This window comes from Mytilus galloprovincialis, chromosome 10 (assembly GCF_965363235.1).
Source record: "Mytilus galloprovincialis chromosome 10, xbMytGall1.hap1.1, whole genome shotgun sequence".
NCBI classification, from domain to species: Eukaryota; Metazoa; Mollusca; class Bivalvia; order Mytilida; family Mytilidae; genus Mytilus; species Mytilus galloprovincialis.
Window position 1 is genome coordinate 85,863,954 of NC_134847.1, and position 23,334 is coordinate 85,887,287.

At 32.0% G+C, this 23,334-nt stretch overlaps 1 protein-coding gene across 1 annotated transcript in view; it reads left to right on the plus strand.

The window, feature by feature from the left end:
- The window catches only part of LOC143048680 (centrosomal protein of 290 kDa-like), a 62,209-nt gene that overhangs the window by 11,807 nt on the left and 27,068 nt on the right, over window positions 1–23,334 (plus strand). The window contains exons 9-31 of the mRNA XM_076222487.1: window positions 918–986; window positions 1,379–1,468; window positions 2,044–2,284; window positions 2,730–2,908; window positions 3,506–3,576; window positions 8,466–8,658; window positions 9,025–9,098; window positions 10,304–10,451; window positions 11,889–12,054; window positions 12,851–12,906; window positions 13,526–13,690; window positions 14,248–14,400; window positions 14,904–15,029; window positions 15,546–15,638; window positions 16,349–16,498; window positions 16,900–16,980; window positions 18,106–18,279; window positions 18,559–18,670; window positions 20,373–20,572; window positions 20,909–20,969; window positions 21,607–21,704; window positions 22,208–22,340; window positions 22,814–23,130. Coding sequence (XP_076078602.1) covers window positions 918–986; window positions 1,379–1,468; window positions 2,044–2,284; window positions 2,730–2,908; window positions 3,506–3,576; window positions 8,466–8,658; window positions 9,025–9,098; window positions 10,304–10,451; window positions 11,889–12,054; window positions 12,851–12,906; window positions 13,526–13,690; window positions 14,248–14,400; window positions 14,904–15,029; window positions 15,546–15,638; window positions 16,349–16,498; window positions 16,900–16,980; window positions 18,106–18,279; window positions 18,559–18,670; window positions 20,373–20,572; window positions 20,909–20,969; window positions 21,607–21,704; window positions 22,208–22,340; window positions 22,814–23,130 — 3,150 coding nt within the window. The remainder of the gene's footprint in view (window positions 1–917; window positions 987–1,378; window positions 1,469–2,043; window positions 2,285–2,729; window positions 2,909–3,505; window positions 3,577–8,465; window positions 8,659–9,024; window positions 9,099–10,303; window positions 10,452–11,888; window positions 12,055–12,850; window positions 12,907–13,525; window positions 13,691–14,247; window positions 14,401–14,903; window positions 15,030–15,545; window positions 15,639–16,348; window positions 16,499–16,899; window positions 16,981–18,105; window positions 18,280–18,558; window positions 18,671–20,372; window positions 20,573–20,908; window positions 20,970–21,606; window positions 21,705–22,207; window positions 22,341–22,813; window positions 23,131–23,334) is intronic.

Sequence of the window (23,334 nt, forward strand, 5' to 3'; positions counted from 1 at the left end):
TTCTGGTCTGTGCGTCCGTTCGTCCGTCTGTTCGTTCGTTCGTTCGTCTGTTCGTTCGTCCGTCTGTCCCGCTTCAGGTTAAAGTTTTTGGTCAAGGTAGTTTTTGATGAAGTTGAAGTCCAATCAACTTGAAACTTAGTACACATGTTCCTTATGATATGATCTTTCTAATTTAAATGCCAAATTAGAGTTTTGACCCCAATTTTACGGTTCACTGATAGAAAATGATAGTGCAAATTTCAGGTTAAAGTTTTTGGTCAAGGTAGTTTTTGATGAAGTTGAAGTCCAATCAACTTGAAACTTAGTATACATGTGCCCTATGATATGATCTTTCTAATTTAAATGCCAAATTAGAGTTTTGACCCCAATTTTACGGTTCACTGAACATAGAAAATGATAGTGCAAATTTCAGGTTAAAGTTTTTGGCTTCAGGTTAAAGTTTTTGGTCAAGGTAGTTTTTGATGAAGTTGAAGTCCAATCAACTTGAAACTTAGTATACATGTGCCCTATGATATGATCTTTCTAATTTAAATGCCAAATTAGAGTTTTGACCCCAATTTTACGGTTCACTGAACATAGAAAATGATAGTGCAAATTTCAGGTTAAAGTTTTTGGTCAAGGTAGTTTTTGATAAAGTAGAAGTCCAATCAACTTGAAACTTAGTATACATGTTCCCTTTGATAAGATCATTCTAATTTTAATGCCAAATTAGAGAATTTATTCCAGTTTCACAGTCCTTTAAACATAGAAAATGATAGTGTGAGTGGGGCATCCGTGTACTGTGGACACATTCTTGTTTGTATGTCATTTATCATTAAAAAAATTCTACTATATCTTGTTATATACCTTTCAATAGTCAGTGTTATGAATGTTTTCATGTCAGTGTTCTTTCTATACAGAGTGTATTATAATTGTAGAAAGTATTGGAGCAGAGTGATGCAGTGACAGACAAACTACGGGAAGAAAATGATGTCCTTAACGCTCAGGTATGACTTGTATAAAGTATAGATACAAAGGTTATAAGGAGGTTTCATTTCTTGATGTTTTTTAACATGCATAACGTATCTATGCCTTCATTTTACAGATTTGACCTTCTTGACTATTTCAATGTGTATAATGTACAGATAATAATGTTCAAAGAATAATTTGAACATTTCTTAAATCTATTTATAGCTTCAGTTCAAATTATAAAATAAAAAAATAACCAAGTACACCCTTTCTAAATGCAATCATAGTAATATAAAAATGTGTTGTAAATTTAAAAAAAAATCAAAATTATTTATTTGTATAACTTGTCTGTCTGGTATTTTTTTGTTGTCTAATATATATATATATATATATATATATTTTATTTTAATATTTTGACTGGTTCCTGTAGGTTGCTGATCTGAATGAACAGGTTCAGTCAAAGACCGATGCTGACGATGCTATTATGGTGGCTGTCAATGAAAAGATTGAAGAATGGAGGGTAAGATATTCTATAAAACGAAGGATGATAAGCTGTTAAATATCTCTTTTATATAAAATTTATTTGGGCTGTTCCATTGAAACAAACATGGTTACCCCATTTTGTAAAAGGTAATCACAGTGTATCATGCATTTTTAAGAGGAACAGCCCTTATTATTTTACATGTAGTTTCAATCTTTTAGGTGTACAATGAGATAGTTAAAAAAATGTTTTTGAAAGTTTAAGTCAGATCTACTAAATTAGTTTTCATCACTAAAGATAGCTTAGCTAAGCTCATTCAACTGATGAAATAAATCGGCCTGAGATATTTTGATCTTTCAGAAATTACAAATGATAAGTAATTGATAATTCCAATATCATGATTAAAAAAAATGAAAAAGTACTTTAACTGTTTCAAAATGATCATAGTAGGTAAAGTTTGATGTATTTAAACTAAAAATCTTGAATAAAATTGTATCAGTATGTTAGGATTGCATCATAAATGAATTTTGTAAACATGTGCAAACTTTTATCACAGTTTTTTTTACTAAGCAACTAAAAGTAAAAAAGTATAATGTTTGAATAACTTATTTCAGGAAATCTTATCTCAAAAAGATGCAGTTATTGTAGAACTTCAAGGAAAAAACTTTGCCTTGAATGAAAACCTGATTGCTGCTACCATGGATACAGACAAAGCTTCAGTAGCTGCTCTTTCTAAAGTGATCAAAGATAAAGATAAACAGATTGAAGAACTGACAGATCAGATCAAAGTTTACGTGGATGAGATGGAGGCTAATGCAGCATTAATGGAAGATATGAAAGGAGAACTACAGAGAAGTAGGTGTTCAATAAAGATATAGCTGAGGTTTCTTCAAGCAAAAGCGTGATTCTCAGCTACAATCTCATGATAGTCCAAAATGAGATGTAGCAGAGAATCATTTTAGGGATTGAAAGACCATCGATAATCTGTTAATCGCTAATTATGATTGCAACATCTGAAAATGAGCTGAAGATTGTGCCTAAGATATCACATTTACACAATTTACTTGTAAATAAATGTGTATATTTAAGATTTAATTTCTGTGCTACTGCAACCTACTTTTCATAATTTTCAATCAATGCATACATCACAAAAAAAATTCCAGCCAAATTAATTTTAGTGTTTGGTACCATCTTAACTTATGGTATAAGCAGACATATTGGTATGATGAAATATGTTATAAAAAAATATGCAAGTCACATTGATCTAGAAAAAAATGTAAATTTAATATATATTTAAAAGCTGGTACAGGTCCAGGGGATCAACAACAGAAAAGGATCCGTGAACTGACTAACGAGATCAAATATCTGAAGCAGAAACTAAAGGATCATGATACAGATCTGACCAAGGCTGAGGATGACGCTAGAGATAAGGATAAGGAATTAATAGATGCTCTGGAACGCATGTCCAAATATGAATCGGTAAGTTACAGCTGAGGTTTGGGGTTAAGAAGGTCTCTAAAGTAAGTAAACAATACAAAAACAGAGACAGTCAGAACCTAACAAAACAGATACAAAACAAGTTAAGGAGAGACTAAAATTAGTAAGGAAGTAAGGTTCAGTCTTTTAGTTTGGACTGAATTATTCAGTATCATACTTCCTGTATATTATAGATACTAAAACATACAACATTGATAGCATTTGTCTAATTGGCTAGTGTTTCTGAAGTACTCCTCATTTTTATTACTCAAAAATGTAACAAATACCAAAAACATGAAACTTGGAATGCAACAAAAAAAAACACCACTAGAATCTAGACAAATTTTTATTAATCTTTTAATCTATAAAAATAATAAAGATAAAGATAAACTCTTACATATAATGATTTAATTTGTATACACTTAAGTTCATGGTCTGTGTTTTATGTGTAAGCATTATCATTTATTAACATAAATGTTAATGAAAAAAAAGGAAAAAAGGAAAGTCTACAAAATAGAAATCCAATCACTTGCATTTTACCAATAGACATATTAAACAAGAAATGTATGTATCTTATTTGTTTGACATATTTATTTTCAGGGAGAGTATGGGCTTGCTGAGGCTGTACAGGAAATTAAGGATTGTAAACATCAAGTTAGGATCAGAGACAGGTAAGACCATGTGGTATACAGATCAGAGACAGGTAAGACCATGTGGTATACAGATTGTAATCATCAAGTCAGGATCAGAGACAGGTAAGACCATGTGGTATACAGATTGTAAACATCAAGTCAGGATCAGAGACAGGTAAGACCATGTGGTATACAGATTGTAAACATCAAGTTAGGATCAGAGACAGGTAAGACCATGTGGTATACAGATCAGAGACAGGTAAGACCATGTGGTATACAGATTGTAAACATCAAGTCAGGATCAGAGACAGGTAAGACCATGTGGTATACAGATTGTAAACATCAAGTCAGGATCAGAGACAGGTAAGACCATGTGGTATACAGATCAGAGACAGGTAAGACCATGTGGTATACAGATTGTAAACGTCAAGTTAGGATCAGAGACAGGTAAGACCATGTGGTATACAGATTGTAAACATCAAGTTAGGATCAGAGACAGGTAAGACCATGTGGTATACAGATTGTAAACATCAAGTTAGGATCAGAGACAGGTAAGACCATGTGGTATACAGATTGTAAACATCAAGTCAGGATCAGAGACAGGTAAGACCATGTGGTATACAGATTGTAAACATCAAGTCAGGATCAGAGACAGGTAAGACCATGTGGTATACAGATTGTAAACATCAAGTTAGGATCAGAGACAGGTAAGACCATGTGGTATACAGATTGTAAACATCAAGTTAGGATCAGAGACAGGTAAGTCCATGTGGTATACAGATTGTAAACATCAAGTTAGGATCAGAGACAGGTAAGACCATGTGGTATACAGATTGTAAACATCAAGTTAGGATCAGAGACAGGTAAGACCATGTGGTATACAGATTGTAAACATCAAGTCAGGATCAGAGACAGGTAAGACCATGTGGTATACAGATTGTAAACATCAAGTCAGGATCAGAGACAGGTAAGACCATGTGGTATACAGATCAGAGACAGGTAAGACCATGTGGTATACAGATTGTAAACATCAAGTTAGGATCAGAGACAGGTAAGACCATGTGGTATACAGATTGTAAACATCAAGTTAGGATCAGAGACAGGTAAGACCATGTGGTATACAGATCAGAGACAGGTAAGACCATGTGGTATACAGATTGTAAACATCAAGTTAGGATCAGAGACAGGTAAGACCATGTGGTATACAGATTGTAAACATCAAGTTAGGATCAGAGACAGGTAAGACCATGTGGTATACAGATTGTAAACATCAAGTTAGGATCAGAGACAGGCAAGACCATGTGGTATACAGATTGTAAACATCAAGTCAGGATCAGAGACAGGTAAGACCATGTGGTATACAGATCAGAGACAGGTAAGACCATGTGGTATACAGATTGTAAACATCAAGTCAGGATCAGAGACAGGTAAGACCATGTGGTATATAGATTGTAAACATCAAGTCAGGATCAGAGACAGGTAAGACCATGTGGTATACAGATTGTAAACATCAAGTCAGGATCAGAGACAGGTAAGACCATGTGGTATACAGATTGTAAACATCAAGTTAGGATCAGAGACAGGTAAGACCATGTGGTATACAGATTGTAAACATCAAGTTAGGATCAGAGACAGGTAAGACCATGTGGTATACAGATTGTAAACATCAAGTTAGGATCAGAGACAGGTAAGACCATGTGGTATACAGATCAGAGACAGGTAAGACCATGTGGTATACAGATCAGAGACAGGTAAGACCATGTGGTATACAGATTGTAAACATCAAGTTAGGATCAGAGACAGGTAAGACTATGTGGTATACAGATTGTAAACATCAAGTTAGGATCAGAGACAGGTAAGACCATGTGGTATACAGATTGTAAACATCAAGTCAGGATCAGAGACAGGTAAGACCATATGGTATACAGATTGTAAACATCAAGTTAGGATCAAAGACAGGTAAGACCATGTGGTATACAGATTGTAAACATCAAGTTAGGATCAGAGACAGGTAAGACCATGTGGTATACAGATTGTAAACATCAAGTCAGGATCAGAGACAGGTAAGACCATGTGGTATACAGATTGTAAAGGATCAGAGACAGGTAAGACCATGTGGTATACAGATCAGAGACAGGTAAGACCATGTGGTATACAGATTGTAAACATCAAGTTAGGATCAGAGACAGGTAAGACCATGTGGTATACAGATTGTAAACATCAAGTTAGGATCAGAGACAGGTAAGACCATGTGGTATACAGATTGTAAACATCAAGTTAGGATCAGAGACAGGTAAGACCATGTGGTATACAGATTGTAAACATCAAGTTAGGATCAGAGACAGGTAAGACCATGTGGTATACAGATTGTAAACATCAAGTCAGGATCAGAGACAGGTAAGACCATGTGGTATACAGATTGTAAACATCAAGTCAGGATCAGAGACAGGTAAGACCATGTGGTATACAGATTGTAAACATCAAGTTAGGATCAGAGACAGGTAAGACCATGTGGTATACAGATTGTAAACATCAAGTCAGGATCAGAGACAGGTAAGACCATGTGGTATACAGATTGTAAACATCAAGTCAGGATCAGAGACAGGTAAGACCATGTGGTATACAGATTGTAAACATCAAGTCAGGATCAGAGACAGGTAAGACCATGTGGTATACAGATTGTAAACATCAAGTTAGGATCAGAGACAGGTAAGACCATGTGGTATACAGATTGTAAACATCAAGTCAGGATCAGAGACAGGTAAGACCATGTGGTATACAGATTGTAAACATCAAGTTAGGATCAGAGACAGGTAAGACCATGTGGTATACAGATTGTAAACATCAAGTCAGGATCAGAGACAGGTAAGACCATGTGGTATACAGATTGTAAACATCAAGTCAGGATCAGAGACAGGTAAGACCATGTGGTATACAGATCAGAGACAGGTAAGACCATGTGTTATACAGATTGTAAACATCAAGTTAGGATCAGAGACAGGTAAGACCATGTGGTATACAGATTGTAAACATCAAGTTAGGATCAGAGACAGGTAAGACCATGTGGTATACAGATCAGAGACAGGTAAGACCATGTGGTATACAGATTGTAAACATCAAGTTAGGATCAGAGACAGGTAAGACCATGTGGTATACAGATTGTAAACATCAAGTTAGGATCAGAGACAGGTAAGACCATGTGGTATACAGATTGTAAACATCAAGTTAGGATCAGAGACAGGCAAGACCATGTGGTATACAGATTGTAAACATCAAGTCAGGATCAGAGACAGGTAAGACCATGTGGTATACAGATCAGAGACAGGTAAGACCATGTGGTATACAGATCAGAGACAGGTAAGACCATGTGGTATATAGATTGTAAACATCAAGTCAGGATCAGAGACAGGTAAGACCATGTGGTATACAGATTGTAAACATCAAGTCAGGATCAGAAACAGGTAAGACCATGTGGTATACAGATTGTAAACATCAAGTTAGGATCAGAGACAGGTAAGACCATGTGGTATACAGATTGTAAACATCAAGTTAGGATCAGAGACAGGTAAGACCATGTGGTATACAGATTGTAAACATCAAGTTAGGATCAGAGACAGGTAAGACCATGTGGTATACAGATTGTAAACATCAAGTTAGGATCAGAGACAGGTAAGACCATGTGGTATATAGATTGTAAACATCAAGTCAGGACCAGAGACAGGTAAGACCATGTGGTATATAGATTGTAAACATCAAGTCAGGATCAGAGACAGGTAAGACCATGTGGTATACAGATTGTAAACATCAAGTCAGGATCAGAGACAGGTAAGACCATGTGGTATACAGATTGTAAACATCAAGTTAGGATCAGAGACAGGTAAGACCATGTGGTATACAGATTGTAAACATCAAGTTAGGATCAGAGACAGGTAAGACCATGTGGTATACAGATTGTAAACATCAAGTTAGGATCAGAGACAGGTAAGACCATGTGGTATACAGATCAGAGACAGGTAAGACCATGTGGTATACAGATCAGAGACAGGTAAGACCATGTGGTATACAGATTGTAAACATCAAGTTAGGATCAGAGACAGGTAAGACTATGTGGTATACAGATTGTAAACATCAAGTTAGGATCAGAGACTGGTAAGACCATGTGGTATACAGATTGTAAACATCAAGTCAGGATCAGAGACAGGTAAGACCATGTGGTATACAGATTGTAAACATCAAGTTAGGATCAAAGACAGGTAAGACCATGTGGTATACAGATTGTAAACATCAAGTTAGGATCAGAGACAGGTAAGACCATGTGGTATACAGATTGTAAACATCAAGTCAGGATCAGAGACAGGTAAGACCATGTGGTATACAGATTGTAAACATCAAGTCAGGATCAGAGACAGGTAAGACCATGTGGTATACAGATCAGAGACAGGTAAGACCATGTGGTATACAGATTGTAAACATCAAGTTAGGATCAGAGACAGGTAAGACCATGTGGTATAGAAATTTACCTCTTATTTACTCTAAAATGCTCAAAAGAATAAATTACAAATATTTACGCATAATGCTTTCCTTGCACTGTAAGCAAAAATTGATGTTTTTTTGTTTATGGGAAGTTGTAATTGAAATGCATCATATTCTTTAGGAATTTCACATATACATTGTAAGTCCTAATTCTGCCATTGAATTTGGTTATGGTATTAAAACATGACCAAAAGAATGAGATAACTATATTCAGTATGATAATGGATTTACTATTTGAACAGTTTGAAAATGATTCCCTGAGTACGGAATATGTTTCATGGATTGGATTTAACATGATTGTTGGTTGCTAGAATTAATAGATAGATGCTATTTCTATCTCACAACCACCTGTAATCCTTATAAGTTTTTAATAAAATGATTACATTTGTATACAGGCAAATAGAAGAGCTGACCCAAGTTATTAATAAGATAGAAATGAAGTTTAATGATTTGGAAGAAGAGAATGAGGATCTTAGATATAGACTGGGGTTAGATCCCAGGGAGCCAATCGATCTCACAGAATTCAAAGCTAATAAGTCAAAGAGGAAGGAAGAAGAAAAAGCATTAAACTTTATTCTACAAAGGGAGGTAAGTTGGATGGATTTGAATGTAATGGGTCTTACAAATCTTTTTAGTTAGGGTAAAAAGATGTGCAAATCATTTTAAAAGCATATACATTTATAGAAGAGAGGTCTTTATGATCCTATATTATTCCAGAAAAATATTTGGATATAATATAAACCTCTTTGTATAAAGACAAACAAGAATATATAATGACTTACTAAAGATTTTCATAATTCAATATCAAAGTAACTGATATATGATGTTACTGTACAGCAAAAGAGAACTGTTTAAAAGTCACGCAGAAATTAATTTAGGGATGATAATCGAGGCAGTCCCCAATTTTATTTCAGTTATTGCAATAATATTAGACACACACTTCTATATTTACAGATAGAAAAACTTGAAGATGAAAGAATTGATTTGAAAAAGAAAATGAGGAAGATGGCACAGACAATAGGACAAAGGTACGAATCAATGCCTGATGAGGTTTACATTACATTACAGCTTCGGTGAATGCTACTTTTTCATCATTGATAAGTCCATACTGTCTACTAAGATTTGTCCATTTGAAATGTAACAAACGCTTTACTCATATTTGTGATTTAATGTACATGCAATCTTTTGATAAAAAAAAGAAATGACTTGTCTACTTCACAGAGTGATAACATAGGATCACTAGGAAGTTCTGTCAACTCCAAATATGAAAGGGTTGAAATAAAAATCTTTCAAGCTTTCATGTAGATTGATATAGGGAGATTTCAATAGTTTGTTTTTTTAGTTCATTAATAAATGTACCCAATTTTTTGTCTTACAACTCATTTCATTATGTTTTGTTGAACTTAAAAAAAAAAATTTCATACATTTCTTGTCATATTTATCTTTAGCGAGTCTTTAACAGGGTGATTATCTTGTTGAATTTTGTTTATTGTTTATTGTTATGACATTACTTCTTTATAATGTACTGAATCAGCAAAAATGACCACTAATATAATTTATACAAATCATCTGAAACAGAAACTTGAAGACAAGAAACATGATTGAAAAACTATCATAAAAAAGATGGAAAGGAAAAAATGCACAAAATAGCAATTTATAGATTATCTTCGCCATTTTAACCTTTTGATCAGTATATGATTTTAACTATTCTATCAATGAAATATATTGAATCAATATAGATTTAATTTGTGGTCTTTTCTTGAGTCAGTGTTTGTTTTATTACATATAATTTGTTGTTATTGTTTTATTTATTTCTGACAGAGTTAAATTTAGAAAACAATACTGAATGAAGTTTCTTAGATTTTCCATTGTCATGTTTGCGATCTTTTGTGGAAGCAAGCCACAATATTTTCATTACTAAATACATATTTCTAAAAGCAACCTTAAATTGAAATGATGAAAACACAAAATCAAAACATTTTTTTTCTGCAACTTCAACTTTGATATCCACCATAAAACTGATTATTTCTTGCTAGCATTGCAGGCAAACATTAGTTAAACTCTCTTAATTTAAATACCTTTAAAGTATTTTTCAGATAGAGGGAATTTTTGTAGCACACTATACATTTGTACTAACATGATAGGGAATGGAATTTTCTTGTTGATCAATATTTCACACATTGTTTAATACACGCTAACATTTGATATAATTTTTTAATCTATTTGTAAACAGAGCTGTAGCCCTTGGTTTGCCAGCAGAAGATATGATTGCTGTAATGGACTTCCAGGAAGAACTGAAAACTCAAAGACTACAGAAAACAGGGCCATCTATAGCAACAGCTATTAGGAAGGAGGTGGAAAAAGAGGAGTCACAAATAAAGGTGTGTACTAATACCAAAAATTTGTAAGGGTTCCGCGGAACCCAGTGTCTCGCCTACTTTTGCTGTAAATCACAGGCTAAACAAAAATGAGGAAAAAAAATCATTAAAAATATTCCTCTTGATACTATCTTATGATTGTAAGAAGCTTCTGTCCAAGTTTGGTAAAAATCTAGAATAATTAATGAATCTAATAAATGTTTTGAAAACTTTAACTGCAGACTGTATGTAATGTTCACTGGAAGAAAATCTTAAGTCCATTTAAAAGTAAAATACAGAAAAAATGGAGTTGTCTTTTTACAAAATTTACTTCTGGATACTATCTAATGATCATAAATAAGCTTTTGTCCAAGTTTAGTACAAACCCAGGATAGTTTAAGAAAGTTATTAAAATTTTAAAAACTTTTACCACAGAGTGAATGTTATGTTTCCCGCAGAAAAACTAAGTCCATTTAAAAGTAAAATACAGAAAAAATGGATTTATTTGTTTACAAAATTTACTTCTGGATACTATCTTATGATCATAAACAAGTTTCTGTCCAAGTTTGGAACAAACCAAGGATAGTTTAAGAAAGTTATTAAAATTCTAAAAACTTTAACCTCAGAGTGAATGTAATGTTTCCCCGCAGAAAAAACTAAGTCCATTTATAAGTAAAATACAGAAAAAATAGAATTTTATTTTTACAAAATTTAATTCTGGATACTATCTTATGATCATAAACAAGCTTCTGACCAAGTTTGGTAGAAATCCAGTATAGTTTAAGAAAGTTATTAAAATTTCAAAAACTTTAACAACAGAGTGAATATTTGTGGACGCCGCCGACGACGACGCCGACGCCGACGGAAAGTAGGATCACTTAGTCTCGCTTTTTCGACTAAAGTCGAAGGCTCGACAAAAATCAATATTTAGGAATAAATCAAAGCTTTATTTTTTATTGTTTTAGATATAACCTCTATTTATTTGGAAATTATATCTATTGGAATAGGTGTTATAAAAAAAAGGTTAGATTTCATACCCAAGGCAAATTGAAAGTAGATTCCATGAAATTGAAACCATGTGATTCTAAAAGATCACCCTCTTCAAAGACATCCAACCAGAAACCGTAGTATTTATTTAAATAAACATTATAAAGATACAGAAGAAGATATTTCACCAGTTCTGCTTGATAAATAATATCTATGTAACTACATAATAATTGTAACTTAAAATTACAAAAGACAAAGTCAAATCATATGCCTTTACTTTATGTCTCTCACCTTTATCCAATTTCATGTGAAATATAAAAAATAAGGAGATGTGGAATGATTGTCAATATGACAACTATCCACCAAAGTTCAATTGAAGTTGAAAGCTTGATTCTGATTGATTTTGATGTACATTTTGATTTAATGATAATGTTTCTTAGTAAAATAATATATGCACTGTTATATATTTTCCAGTTTGATGATTACCATGCAGTACAGAAGGAGAACTTCAAAGAGATAGATAATCTGTACAGAGAAAATGCTAAATTTAAATCACGAACAGATCAACTGGAGAAGGAAAATAAACAATTAGAACAGGGACTCAAGGAAGTCATAGAAAATCTGAAAACATATTCACCAGGTATGTGATTGTGTAGAAGTTAAGGTGCTATATGACACAATACGGAAGACGTGCTATGTCAAAGAAGACAGATATATACACACTAAAATTTCGTTTAATGAAATAAGTTTGTTCTTACTTCATGGAAAACATCTGTACCCAGGTTAACCAGCCAAAAGGGAATTTTAATATGCAAGTTTATTTAAATGTGTACTCATGAAGCTCATACTAGATGACTTAGAAAATTTAAATATTTTGGTGTTTTGAACATAGAAAATTTAAATATTTTGGTGTTTTGAACATAGAAAATTTAAATATTTTGGTGTTTTGAACATATAAAATTTAAATATTTTGGTGTTTTGAACATAGAAAATTTAAATATTTTGGTGTTTTGAACATATAAAATTTAAATATTTTGGTGTTTTGAACATAGAAAATTTAAATATTTTGGTGTTTTGAACATATAAAATTTAAATATTTTGGTGTTTTGAACATATAAAATTTAAATATTTTGGTGTTTTGAACATAGAAAATTTAAATATTTTGGTGTTTTGAACATATAAAATTTAAATATTTTGGTGTTTTGAACATATAAAATTTAAATATTTTGGTGTTTTGAACATAGAAAATTTAAATATTTTGGTGTTTTGAACCACAAAAGCAGAAGAGATTTGAACATACAATAACTACTACTTTGTCTGTCAATTAATCTTTACATTTACCTTTTCCTATTTATTTAGTACAAAATCTTCACTGGCTATAAAGTCTACTATTCTTTTCATAATTTGATTGTAAATAAATTTGATTTTTTTTTCAGAAAAAGGAGAGGTAGAAACACAGATGCAGTTCCCTACCTTGGAGAAAATGTTGGCTGTAAGTCGTTTTATTTAAATGTTTTGTGGATTAATTGTCCGTGAAAATATTGACTGTATCACACAATTTGTGGCTAAATCCTGTGTTTTGTCATTGCTTTTATCTTCTAACAGGAGAACTACATTTAAATTTACAAAATGTGTTACATAACTGAAAACTTGAAAAAATCAGGATAAAATGCCTACAAGTGCAACAGGGATTTATAAAACCTCTGACTTGCCTGAAAAAAATGTAAACACCATAAATTTACATTTTGTGTAGTAAGATTTCATAAGTATATACATCATACATTGTTGTATTTAAGTGAAATGCAATATTTAATAGATTGTCTGATACTGTGGACTCATGTCACTTTAGTGGACACCACTTTTTCTATCTGAATGTATGCAGACCAACAAAACCACATTATCAAATTATCAAATATCCATGAATATGCAAGTTTTCCAAAATCCATTAAAATTGGTGCCCAGAGAAATATCTGAATCCTTATTACTCTGACTGTATGAAGATCGATTTTGAACAATAAAGTAATGTATTAAGGAGGATATTTTGTGTTAGTTATAGTGTAAGGTGAAAGTAGAATACTTAGTGAGTAAACATGACAAATTTCCCTTTATAGGCAATAGAAGCAAAGAATCTTCTTGGGAACTATGATACGTCTCTGTTTCTGAAGGCACAAGTAGATAACTTACAGGGAAGGAATGAAGAACTGAGAAACGAACTTAAACAGACAAGATTAGAGACAAGTAAAGCTAAACTGGAGACACAGAAAGCTATAGAGAAGGTAGATATTTTTGTGAAGTAAATATTTCATATCTATTGCAATATGAACCAAGGAAGCTGATTACAATGATTGCATTTATATAGTCACTACACCATATAAAAACAAAGGTATCTTTGAACTCAATTTCAAAGTTATAAGCAAAAATGTTTTAATTTCTCAATTTTTTTTGAATATTATATAATGGGTACTTATTACATAATTTATTGCCATGCTAAAAATAGTTCTAAAGAGCCATCACATATCCCATACATTCTAAACATTCTTTTTAGATTTCTTTAATACCAAACAATGTTATGACTCTGGGAAAATGTACATTATACTGCCAAATTTTCAAATTTTTCCATATTAAAGTTTCATATTAAGAATTGAAAGAAACTGATTCACTACTGCATGAATTAATTTCATTGTTTTATTTATATGTGAACTTTGTCATATAGATTGTGTAAAAAGTGATATAGATTGTGTAACAAGTGATATAGATTGTGTAACAAGTGATATAGATTGTGTAACAAGTGATATAGATTGTGTAACAAGATATGTTATTGATATATTACTAGATTGAGAAGTTGGAAGTAGATTTAAAGATAGCTGTAGAATCTGGAGGCGGTCCAGGAGGTGTGTTCCAAACAATGCCACTCCCTGATTCCATGGCGACAACAAGTGCAGAGGTCATCGCTAGCATTAACGAACACTTAATAGTTACACTCCAGGTATGTAAAGTAGTGAATAAGTATTATTTATAGATATAAGAACTCTCCATCCTAGTCACAATTTGTAAAAGTAAACCTTTATAGGTCAACGTACAGTCTTCTACACCTAACAGCAAGCCATAAAGGGCCCGAAAAATTATGTATAAAACCACTCAAACAGGAAAAACAAGAATGAGAGACACTTATAAACCACATCAACAAAAGAAAACATTTTATAAATATTTTATTGGAAGTCGACATCAGTGAATCCCTACAAAGAATATCATGAACAATGCCACAATATCTCTTATTACTTTATTTTCATCACCATTAGCTATAAGCAACTTAACTTTTTTGTATTTATAAGTCAAGAAATCAATTTTCTCATTGGAACTGTTATTGAGATATCTGATAAGAAAGCAAAAGAAAAAAAATAGATAAAGTAATTACAATTTCTACATGTAATTATGACGTTAAAAAAAATGTTTAGGTTACTTGTTCATGTAAATTTTTATGTTTTTAAGGAACTATCAATAAAGGAGCAGTCAATGAAAGAAATGGAGAATTCCCTGGAGAATTATAAGAGGAAGTTTGCTGTAATGAGGCACCAACAGGGACTCGTTTACCATGATTATCTCAAAGATAAAAAAGTAAGTAGTAAAACAATACTTCTTTTTGAAGAGCCAAAAATAAAAGATATCATCCTACTTTATATTTATAAAATAATGTAGAACATATTAGAGTTATCATATAAAAATCTGTAGAGATTAGCAACTATATGTCACTGTAAGGCCTTCAAGAATGAGAAAAACACATACCACATAGCAAGCTATATAAGGCTTCATCATGACAAATGTGATGCAAATCAAAAGAGAGAACTGACAGCCTAAATTATTAACAATTCAACATTAGAAAAACAAATATGAAGTACAGCTCTGACTTGCCATGGGCTCTTACAGAATGTTTTAGGGTTAACCATGTTATGTTTTTTTGTTTTTTTGTTTGTTTGTTTTGGTTTTTTTTTTTTTGGGGGGGGGGGTTGCCCAGCACAAGAATGCTTAACCTATACTCATTATTATGAACTGAACATTAATTGATGATGTATTTGATGTATTTATACTTTACCCTATGTTTTGATATGGATATTTTATTACTAACTATTTTAGGAATGGGAAGAAGAAACACAGAAGATTAAAGACAAATTGGCTAAAGTTGAAGGAGAGAGAGAAGAAGATAGAGTTAGAATACAAGAATTTGATGTAAGTTATCTAAATGGAACTGTACTGCACAGTCAGCATTTATTATACTTAATCATATTATAGATTGTTTTATTTCAATTTATTATACAGTCCATAAATTGCTTAGCAACTGTTTAAGAGGACTTTTTGTTTTATTCATACTAACTATATTGAACAGAAGACGAGAATGACTAGTTTTCTAGCAGCATAACTTTTGAATGGGTAACACCAAAGTTAAATATTTTTACAATTAAGACTTTCATACATTTTATTATAAGTCATAATAATTATAGATTATCCCTTTGATCATCTCTATGAGATTGGTTTTCTCGCTTGAGCCTGTACGGAAAAAGTGAGAAAAGTAATTGAGTTAAGATGACCAATGATAAACTATTTATCAGTATTTTACCTATGACGACGCCACATGCACCCTTAGTTTTTAGCAATTCATTTTTCATATCACTCGCCTTTGCTAAGAAAGGAAGGTATCAGTTGGCAAGATCAAATAAAAATTTCATAAAATAGCGATAACTAGATCTATAGATTACTGAAAAAAATAATATTCGCAAGTAATGTTCAATGCCACATAGTGAAAAAGTAGACTGAGATGTTCTGCTGTGAATGAATCCTTAACCTTTTGTTGATTCATTCTTGCATTTGTAAATGTATGTGAGATTCTGGTTTGTTCTTTCTGTACTTTACACTCAAAATTCTTAATTGTTTTTCTATAGCGGTTAATTGATACATTATCTAAAGATGACACAGAAGTCAGAAGGAGGCTGTCAGACATGACACGGAGAATCACTGTATTACGTGTTAATGAGAAAGCCCTGACAAGGAGATACAATACTTCAGAGGAAGTGGAGGGACAACTGAGGAAGGTAAGGAAAGATAACTCATTGTGTTGGTTTTTATTTTGATCAGGGGTTTGATAATCAAAGAAATGAAGAAAGCACTCACAATGAGGCATTAGTTATTTTTATTTCCCTTATGTTCAATTTTGGAAATTGACCAACTAACTGTTTCCTAATCTAAGGAAATAATCTTATGTTTTCCGAATTCTCTAAATTTTTAGATATGTCAACAATTTGCTAAACAATTGGGGATAAAATAACCCACAGTCATTAAGAGTCAGAAATAGTCAATTTCAAAATAAATGTACACACAATTGAATGATCTGTGAAATCAACCAAATACATGAATTATTTTCTCTGTAACCAAATAAAAATATGATAATATTAATTATTGTTACTAACATTTTTTACTGTAAAACTTGTTTTAGGATATAAATAGATATAAGAATGACATGGCTTCTGTCGAAACAGCGGTAGCAGAAAGGATGGGGTACTTACAGAGATATAAGGTAAATACGGACTTAACAATAATTTCAATAATCATCAATAACACTGATTTTAATTCGCATTCAACAAAAAGATAAAGTATAATTTTGTATTAGGCAGTTACATATTCAAACTGTTTAACTAAAGATGTAAAGATAATTGTATATATCAACAGATATATGACGAAGTCCTTCTGAAAAATACATAATCAATATGTCAACTTTTTACGCTATAACTGAGTATACGGAATTAATGATGAAACTTAATTTTACACATTTTTGATCTCAGCTGATTACAATTTAAAAACATTCTGGATATCAGCGTGTTAATTGTGAAATATGCCTGATAACACAAGGAATACATGACAAATATATAAACAAAACGAAGATTAGTGTTATCTTTGGCTTCACCATATTCTTATGACAGTGACCAACTAATTCTAAGTTGGAGAAGATGTTACTAAGTTGAAAAACTTGTGTCTAATCCATTTGTCTCTTTTTGGAACAATAAAATATGTTTAAACTAACTAATTCACCCCCTTCAAGGAAGTGTGTTACAAATTAGTGATATACAAGGAGCTGTGTACTGACTACACAACCACCATTCACCTACATATTAGTCACCACCTCATGCTAAAGAAGTAACTAATATAATCTGTTAACAACATTAGTGATTACCTAAGTTCACTGACCTCCACTTGGTACAAGCTTGACTTCAGTATTTATATACAGCTTTTTTTTATAAATTAAAAGTGAAAGTTGGCAATATTTACATATTTAAACCTATCTTTTTCAATATTTTATTTAAATCATGTATTTGAGTTCCATTTAATATGTTATCAATCAAAACATAATAATTAAAAATCAATGAGCATATTGGTTACACCAAAATTATACAATGTTAGTGTTATTTAAAGAAAATTTCAGAAGTTCAATATTAGGGGATGTAACTCTGGTTGCTCATTATAAATACACAAGTTTGTTTGATATATAAAAGTCAGTTACAAGATTAAAAATCTGCATATAATTTAAGAACACTCAACTATCATCTAATATATTATAAGCAGCTGATATCTTTAAACTATTTGCTGCTTATTTTATATGTGTGTATGCATTGGACAGCAATGATTTTTCCTTATGTATTTATAGGACATGGCTACCTTTAAGATAGCAGCACTACAGAAAGCATTGGAAGACTCCATACCTGTATCAGAACTAGACAGAACCAATAAAAAGTTACATGAAGTCACAGAAAAGTACAGAGATCATCTGGAAAAAGGAAACTCACTAGTCTCTAAGGCTGAGGCACTTACAGGGCTGGAGGTAAAATATTAGATGTTTTTCTTAGTGTAACTACCAACAAGACTGGGGTTAAGATATGTGGTCCATAGTGCTGATTGAGTTTTGGTTAAAATGGAAACTGTTATTTAAAAAAAAGTGATATTTAAGTCAGAAGTTTATTCCTTTGTCCTCTAATATTAGACAATTGGAATGAAAAATTGGGCAATGCTTCAAAGATTTCTGTATTAGTGAGAATATTCTTTTGACTTTTACTTGATGTAGTAAGTAAAACATAATAGTTTTGTTTACTTCTTTTAACAGGAGGAAGTAAAGCATCAAACAGAAGATAATGATTCCCTGAGAAGGACATTAGAAACAGAGAAAGAGAAGTTACATGCTTTAGAGGCTGCATTAGAGGACCTTCATAGGAGAGGTAACAATCAGTAATGGGGAAAAGTATCACATCACGTGAGGTCATACACCTCTGGGGGTTGGGGATTAGAGGCAACATTAGAGGACCTTCATATGAGAGGTAATATCCCAATCACATGAGGTCATACACATCAGGAGTTTGGGTTGAGAGACTGCATTAGAACATCTCCATAGGAGTGGTAAAGTGATGAGGGAAAGTATCATTAATCACATGAGGTCATACACCTCTGGGAGGAGGGGTGTTAGAGGCTGCATTTGAGGATTTTCATAGATGTAATAAAGGGCTGCGCTATAGCGCATGATACGCCCGTTGCTCTTTTAACTTGTATTTTATGCTTTAAATGAATTTATATGATCAACTAGAAATATATATATACAAATCAAAAGGGATGTTACATTAATATATTCACCAAAGTTTCATAAAATCCCCCTTTTTTAAGTACAATGTATAAAAATTCATAACTTAAGAAAACGTAAAATCTAAAATTTATAAAAATGGAAAGGGAGCTTATGTCAATAGATATAAACAATTTATCAAAGTTGCATAAAATTTTGTGAAAGTGTTAGTTATTGTCCCAAAATTGGAAAATCCCCCTTTTTTAGCATAAAAATTCATAACACGGAAATGTAAAATCTGAAATTTATAAAAATTGAAAGGGAGCTTACATCAATAGATATAAACAATTCACCAAAGTTTCATGGACATTGGTGAAAGCCTTTTTGAGTTATTGTCCGAAGTGTTGAAAATCCCCCTTTTTTTCACGAATAAAGCCCCTTAAATCCAAAACATAAAATCTGAAATTTATAAAAATTGAAAGGGAGCTTATAAACAATTCACCAAAGTTTCATGAACATTGGTGAAAGCCTTTTTGAGTTATTGTCTGAAGTGTTGAAAACCCCCACTTTTTTTATGAATAAAGCCCAATAAATCCAAAACTTAAAATCTGAAATTTATAAAAATTGAAAGGGAGCTTACATCAATAGATATAAACAATTCACTAAAGTTTCATGGACATTGGTGCAAGCCTTTTTGAGTTATTGTCCGAAGTGTTGAAAATCCCCCCTTTTTTATGAATAAAGCCCCATAAATCCAAAACTTAAAATCTGAAATTAAAAAAAAACGAAAGGGAGCTTACGTCAATAGATATAAACAATTCACTTAAGTTTCATGGAAATTGGTGAAAGCCTTTTTGAGTTATTGTCCGAAGTGTGGACGACGGACGGACGGACGGACGGACAACGGTATACCATAATACGTCCCGTCTAAAAGACGACGGGCGTATAAAAACCAGTGATGGAAAAAGTATTATTATATATTGTAGTGAGGTTTTACAGCTCAGGGGAGGGGGTTTGAGGCTGCATTAGAAAACCTTCATAGGAGGGTTAATAACCAGTGATAGGAAAATCATCATGATATATAGTAAGGTCATGCACCAATTAGTGTGGTAAAAAATTGTAATATATATGCCTTTAAGGCAACCTTAGGAGTGTGAAGTCTAAACTAATGAAAAAATTTAACAACTTGCAAATTTTCCTTAACCATTATATTTTCATATGATAGGCTGAAGAAATCAAAGGGACCTTCAAACTCATAAGTAGATGACAAACTGACATCATCATGGTGTAAAACAAGAAACAATAAAAAAACAGTACACAAAACACAACATAGAAAATATATGTTTATGAGTTTATTGTGTTTAAAGGTGTGACTGATGGAACCGAAATCAAGGGAATCACTGATGGTGATGCTATTACCATATCTAAAAAGATCACAACATTAGAGATGAAGGAACTGAATGAAAGACAAAGAGCTGAACATGCTGTGAGAATGTATGAACAACAGAAATCTATACTGCATAATCTGGAAGAGAGGAATAAAGATTTGGAAGAGAAATTCTCTCAGGTAAGTAGGACAAAACACTGTCCCTTATATCGTTAGAGGTCAAAAGTCAGAGGGTAACTGTTAGAATGTTAGATTGAAGGGGATATCACACATGCTTCAATGTATGGAGAACATAGATTTATAAAGAATATATGGTCAGACAAAGATTGGAAATATATAATGCAATGTACAACCTAACTAAATATGTAATAATCACCACTGTTTCCTCTCAACATGTTATTCATTTTAGAATAATCAGTAAAAAGGAAAATGTAAGACTGGTACAATTCAAATTATTCTAATCCATCATTTATTTGTAAGATATCAATGTTTTATATTTTCTGTTTAACATTTCAGATAACCAAGTCTAACCTTGAACTGCAGAAGATTGAGAGAGAATTAAGAGATGAACTTACAAGTAAGTGAAAATAGCAACAAGAAGAACTAGCATCGTTTAAGTCCTAACAAATTAAGTAAACACATATAGAAGTTTATGATTATCTCTAATGAATTTGAAGTTTTTCAGGCATAAAAAAATGTGATAACAATGAAGTATGCAATTTTTCACAGTAAAACTGTTATAATTAGAAAAGTGTCAATTTTATTTGGTGAATGATTATTAATTTTCTGCTGTAAATATTTTATAAAAGAAAATTTAACTCAAAGTCTGTGTTGCCTTTCTTAAATTTTTCTTTACATATGTTTTAATGACAATTTCAGAAAGGAAAATTTCATTTGTTACAATTTGAATATTGCAGTTTCATATTTCACAACATTTCGTAACTATTTGTGGAAACATTTTATTCTTGTTTATATTGGATTGCATAGTTTTGCCAAAGTCTGTATACAGGCTTATACAAAGCTTGTCTTATGAATAATATTGAATCTAGAATAATGCATAAATAGGATAACAGAAATTAACACAAATATTGGGTAGTAAAACAGGCTAAACTCCAAAAACAATAGAGGTGTATTTACTAAGACGAATAAGGAATGGTCTTTCTTTCACAAATATAATGATGAATAAGATAGAAATTAGCTAAGTATGTTTGTAGATTCTGTAACGAAGGAAGTCAGTGATGCAGACAGGAAGAAAATATCATCACTAGAGGAGGAAGAAATCAAACTCAAACAAGAAATCTCTAAATTAAAGGTACAATAGTGGTTTTAAGAACAAACAAAAAAATCAAAAAATTCAAACTATTTAAAGAAAAATTTGTAATTTAAGAATAGAACTGAGAAAAACAAGAAGAAATCTTTCTTAGTAAGAGGGAAAGAGAATCTAGGACAAAAAAATGAAATGATATTTTAATAATAAAAGTAAGCATAAGTCCTTATCATCCCACACTTAACAAACTATGTATCAAACATAACAAAATAAAACTCTGTAAGAAAAAACAAAAACAAAATATTTTTTATAATGAACAAATAAAAACGAATTGAGCAAAAGGTGTGGTTACATGACAAGAAGCCAGCAAACACTCAACACAAAAATTAAACATCTGCATGATAGCACAGGCCTTTGGAATAGACAATACAAGATATATATAAATATATCAGGCTCAATATCATATGAGTCTAGAAAAGTACTGAAATTATTTTATTGATATTGACTGCTGTATCGTGTATGTAACTGACTGTCTATTGATCTTTCAGGAAATATCTGAAGTAGCTACGTCTCAGGTGAAGTCATTAGAAACATTACAGCTATCTAGAGAGAAAGAAAATGCTTCATTACGACAACAGCTGCTCGACTTCCAAATACAGAGTGATGAAAAAACTATAATTGGTAAATACTATAAACTTTACTGAACATTATCACAAAAGTTGTAACAGTAGTAGCTATGTTTAAAAGTTCAATAGATTACCACTTTGTCTATAAAAATAAAAATATATAGAGTATATCGTATGGCTTTTCGAATATCACACCTGCTCAAGCGATTATTTTGATTGGGGGTTGATGTGATGTGTGACATTGAAAAAGCCATATCATATACACTTTATTATATACATTTACTCTAAGTAAGACTAATATCTCTTATGTATTTTTCACAAGACACAAGTACTATATATAAGGGGTTTGATAAGCTTTTGTGTCTGTGACTGATATCGATTATGTGATGTCATACAGATTAGGGGTTTAATGAAGCCTTTGCAATTGTGACTGATATATCATCAATTGAATTACACCTACAATTTACCTGTATTTACTACTTAGTATGTAATAAAACTAATTAACTCATCTGTTGTTCTTATGTATAGGTAAACTTCATCGCCACATAGTACAATTACAAGTGAGTGAAGGTACAGCAGTGAGAAAGTATGAAGAAGTGAAGAAAAAAGTGTCAAAGACGGAGGCACTGGTCCTGAGACTGGAACAGAAACTGGATGACAAAAACCAGACTATCTACCATAACAGGAAGGAGGCCCAGGATAAGTCTAACCATCTGAAGAAGAACCTTCAGGATCTAAGGTTACAGTTCGCTGGGGCTATACCTCTCACCAGACAGGAAAAATTCTCTCATAACATGATGCAACTACAACAGGATAAAAGCAAGTTAGAGATGGAACTCAAAAAGGTAAATATGAAAATTATCTTTAAATAATAGAAAGGAATTATAGGAGGTTTTAAATCTCAGTAAAGAATTTTGTATTTATCTGATAAAATGATGATGTGTACAAGATGGAGAAGTATAACTTTGAATTCACTCTCACAAGCATGTTTTAAATCATCACAAAAGCCCATTATTCTGTCATACATTTAAACTTTTAATCGACAAATA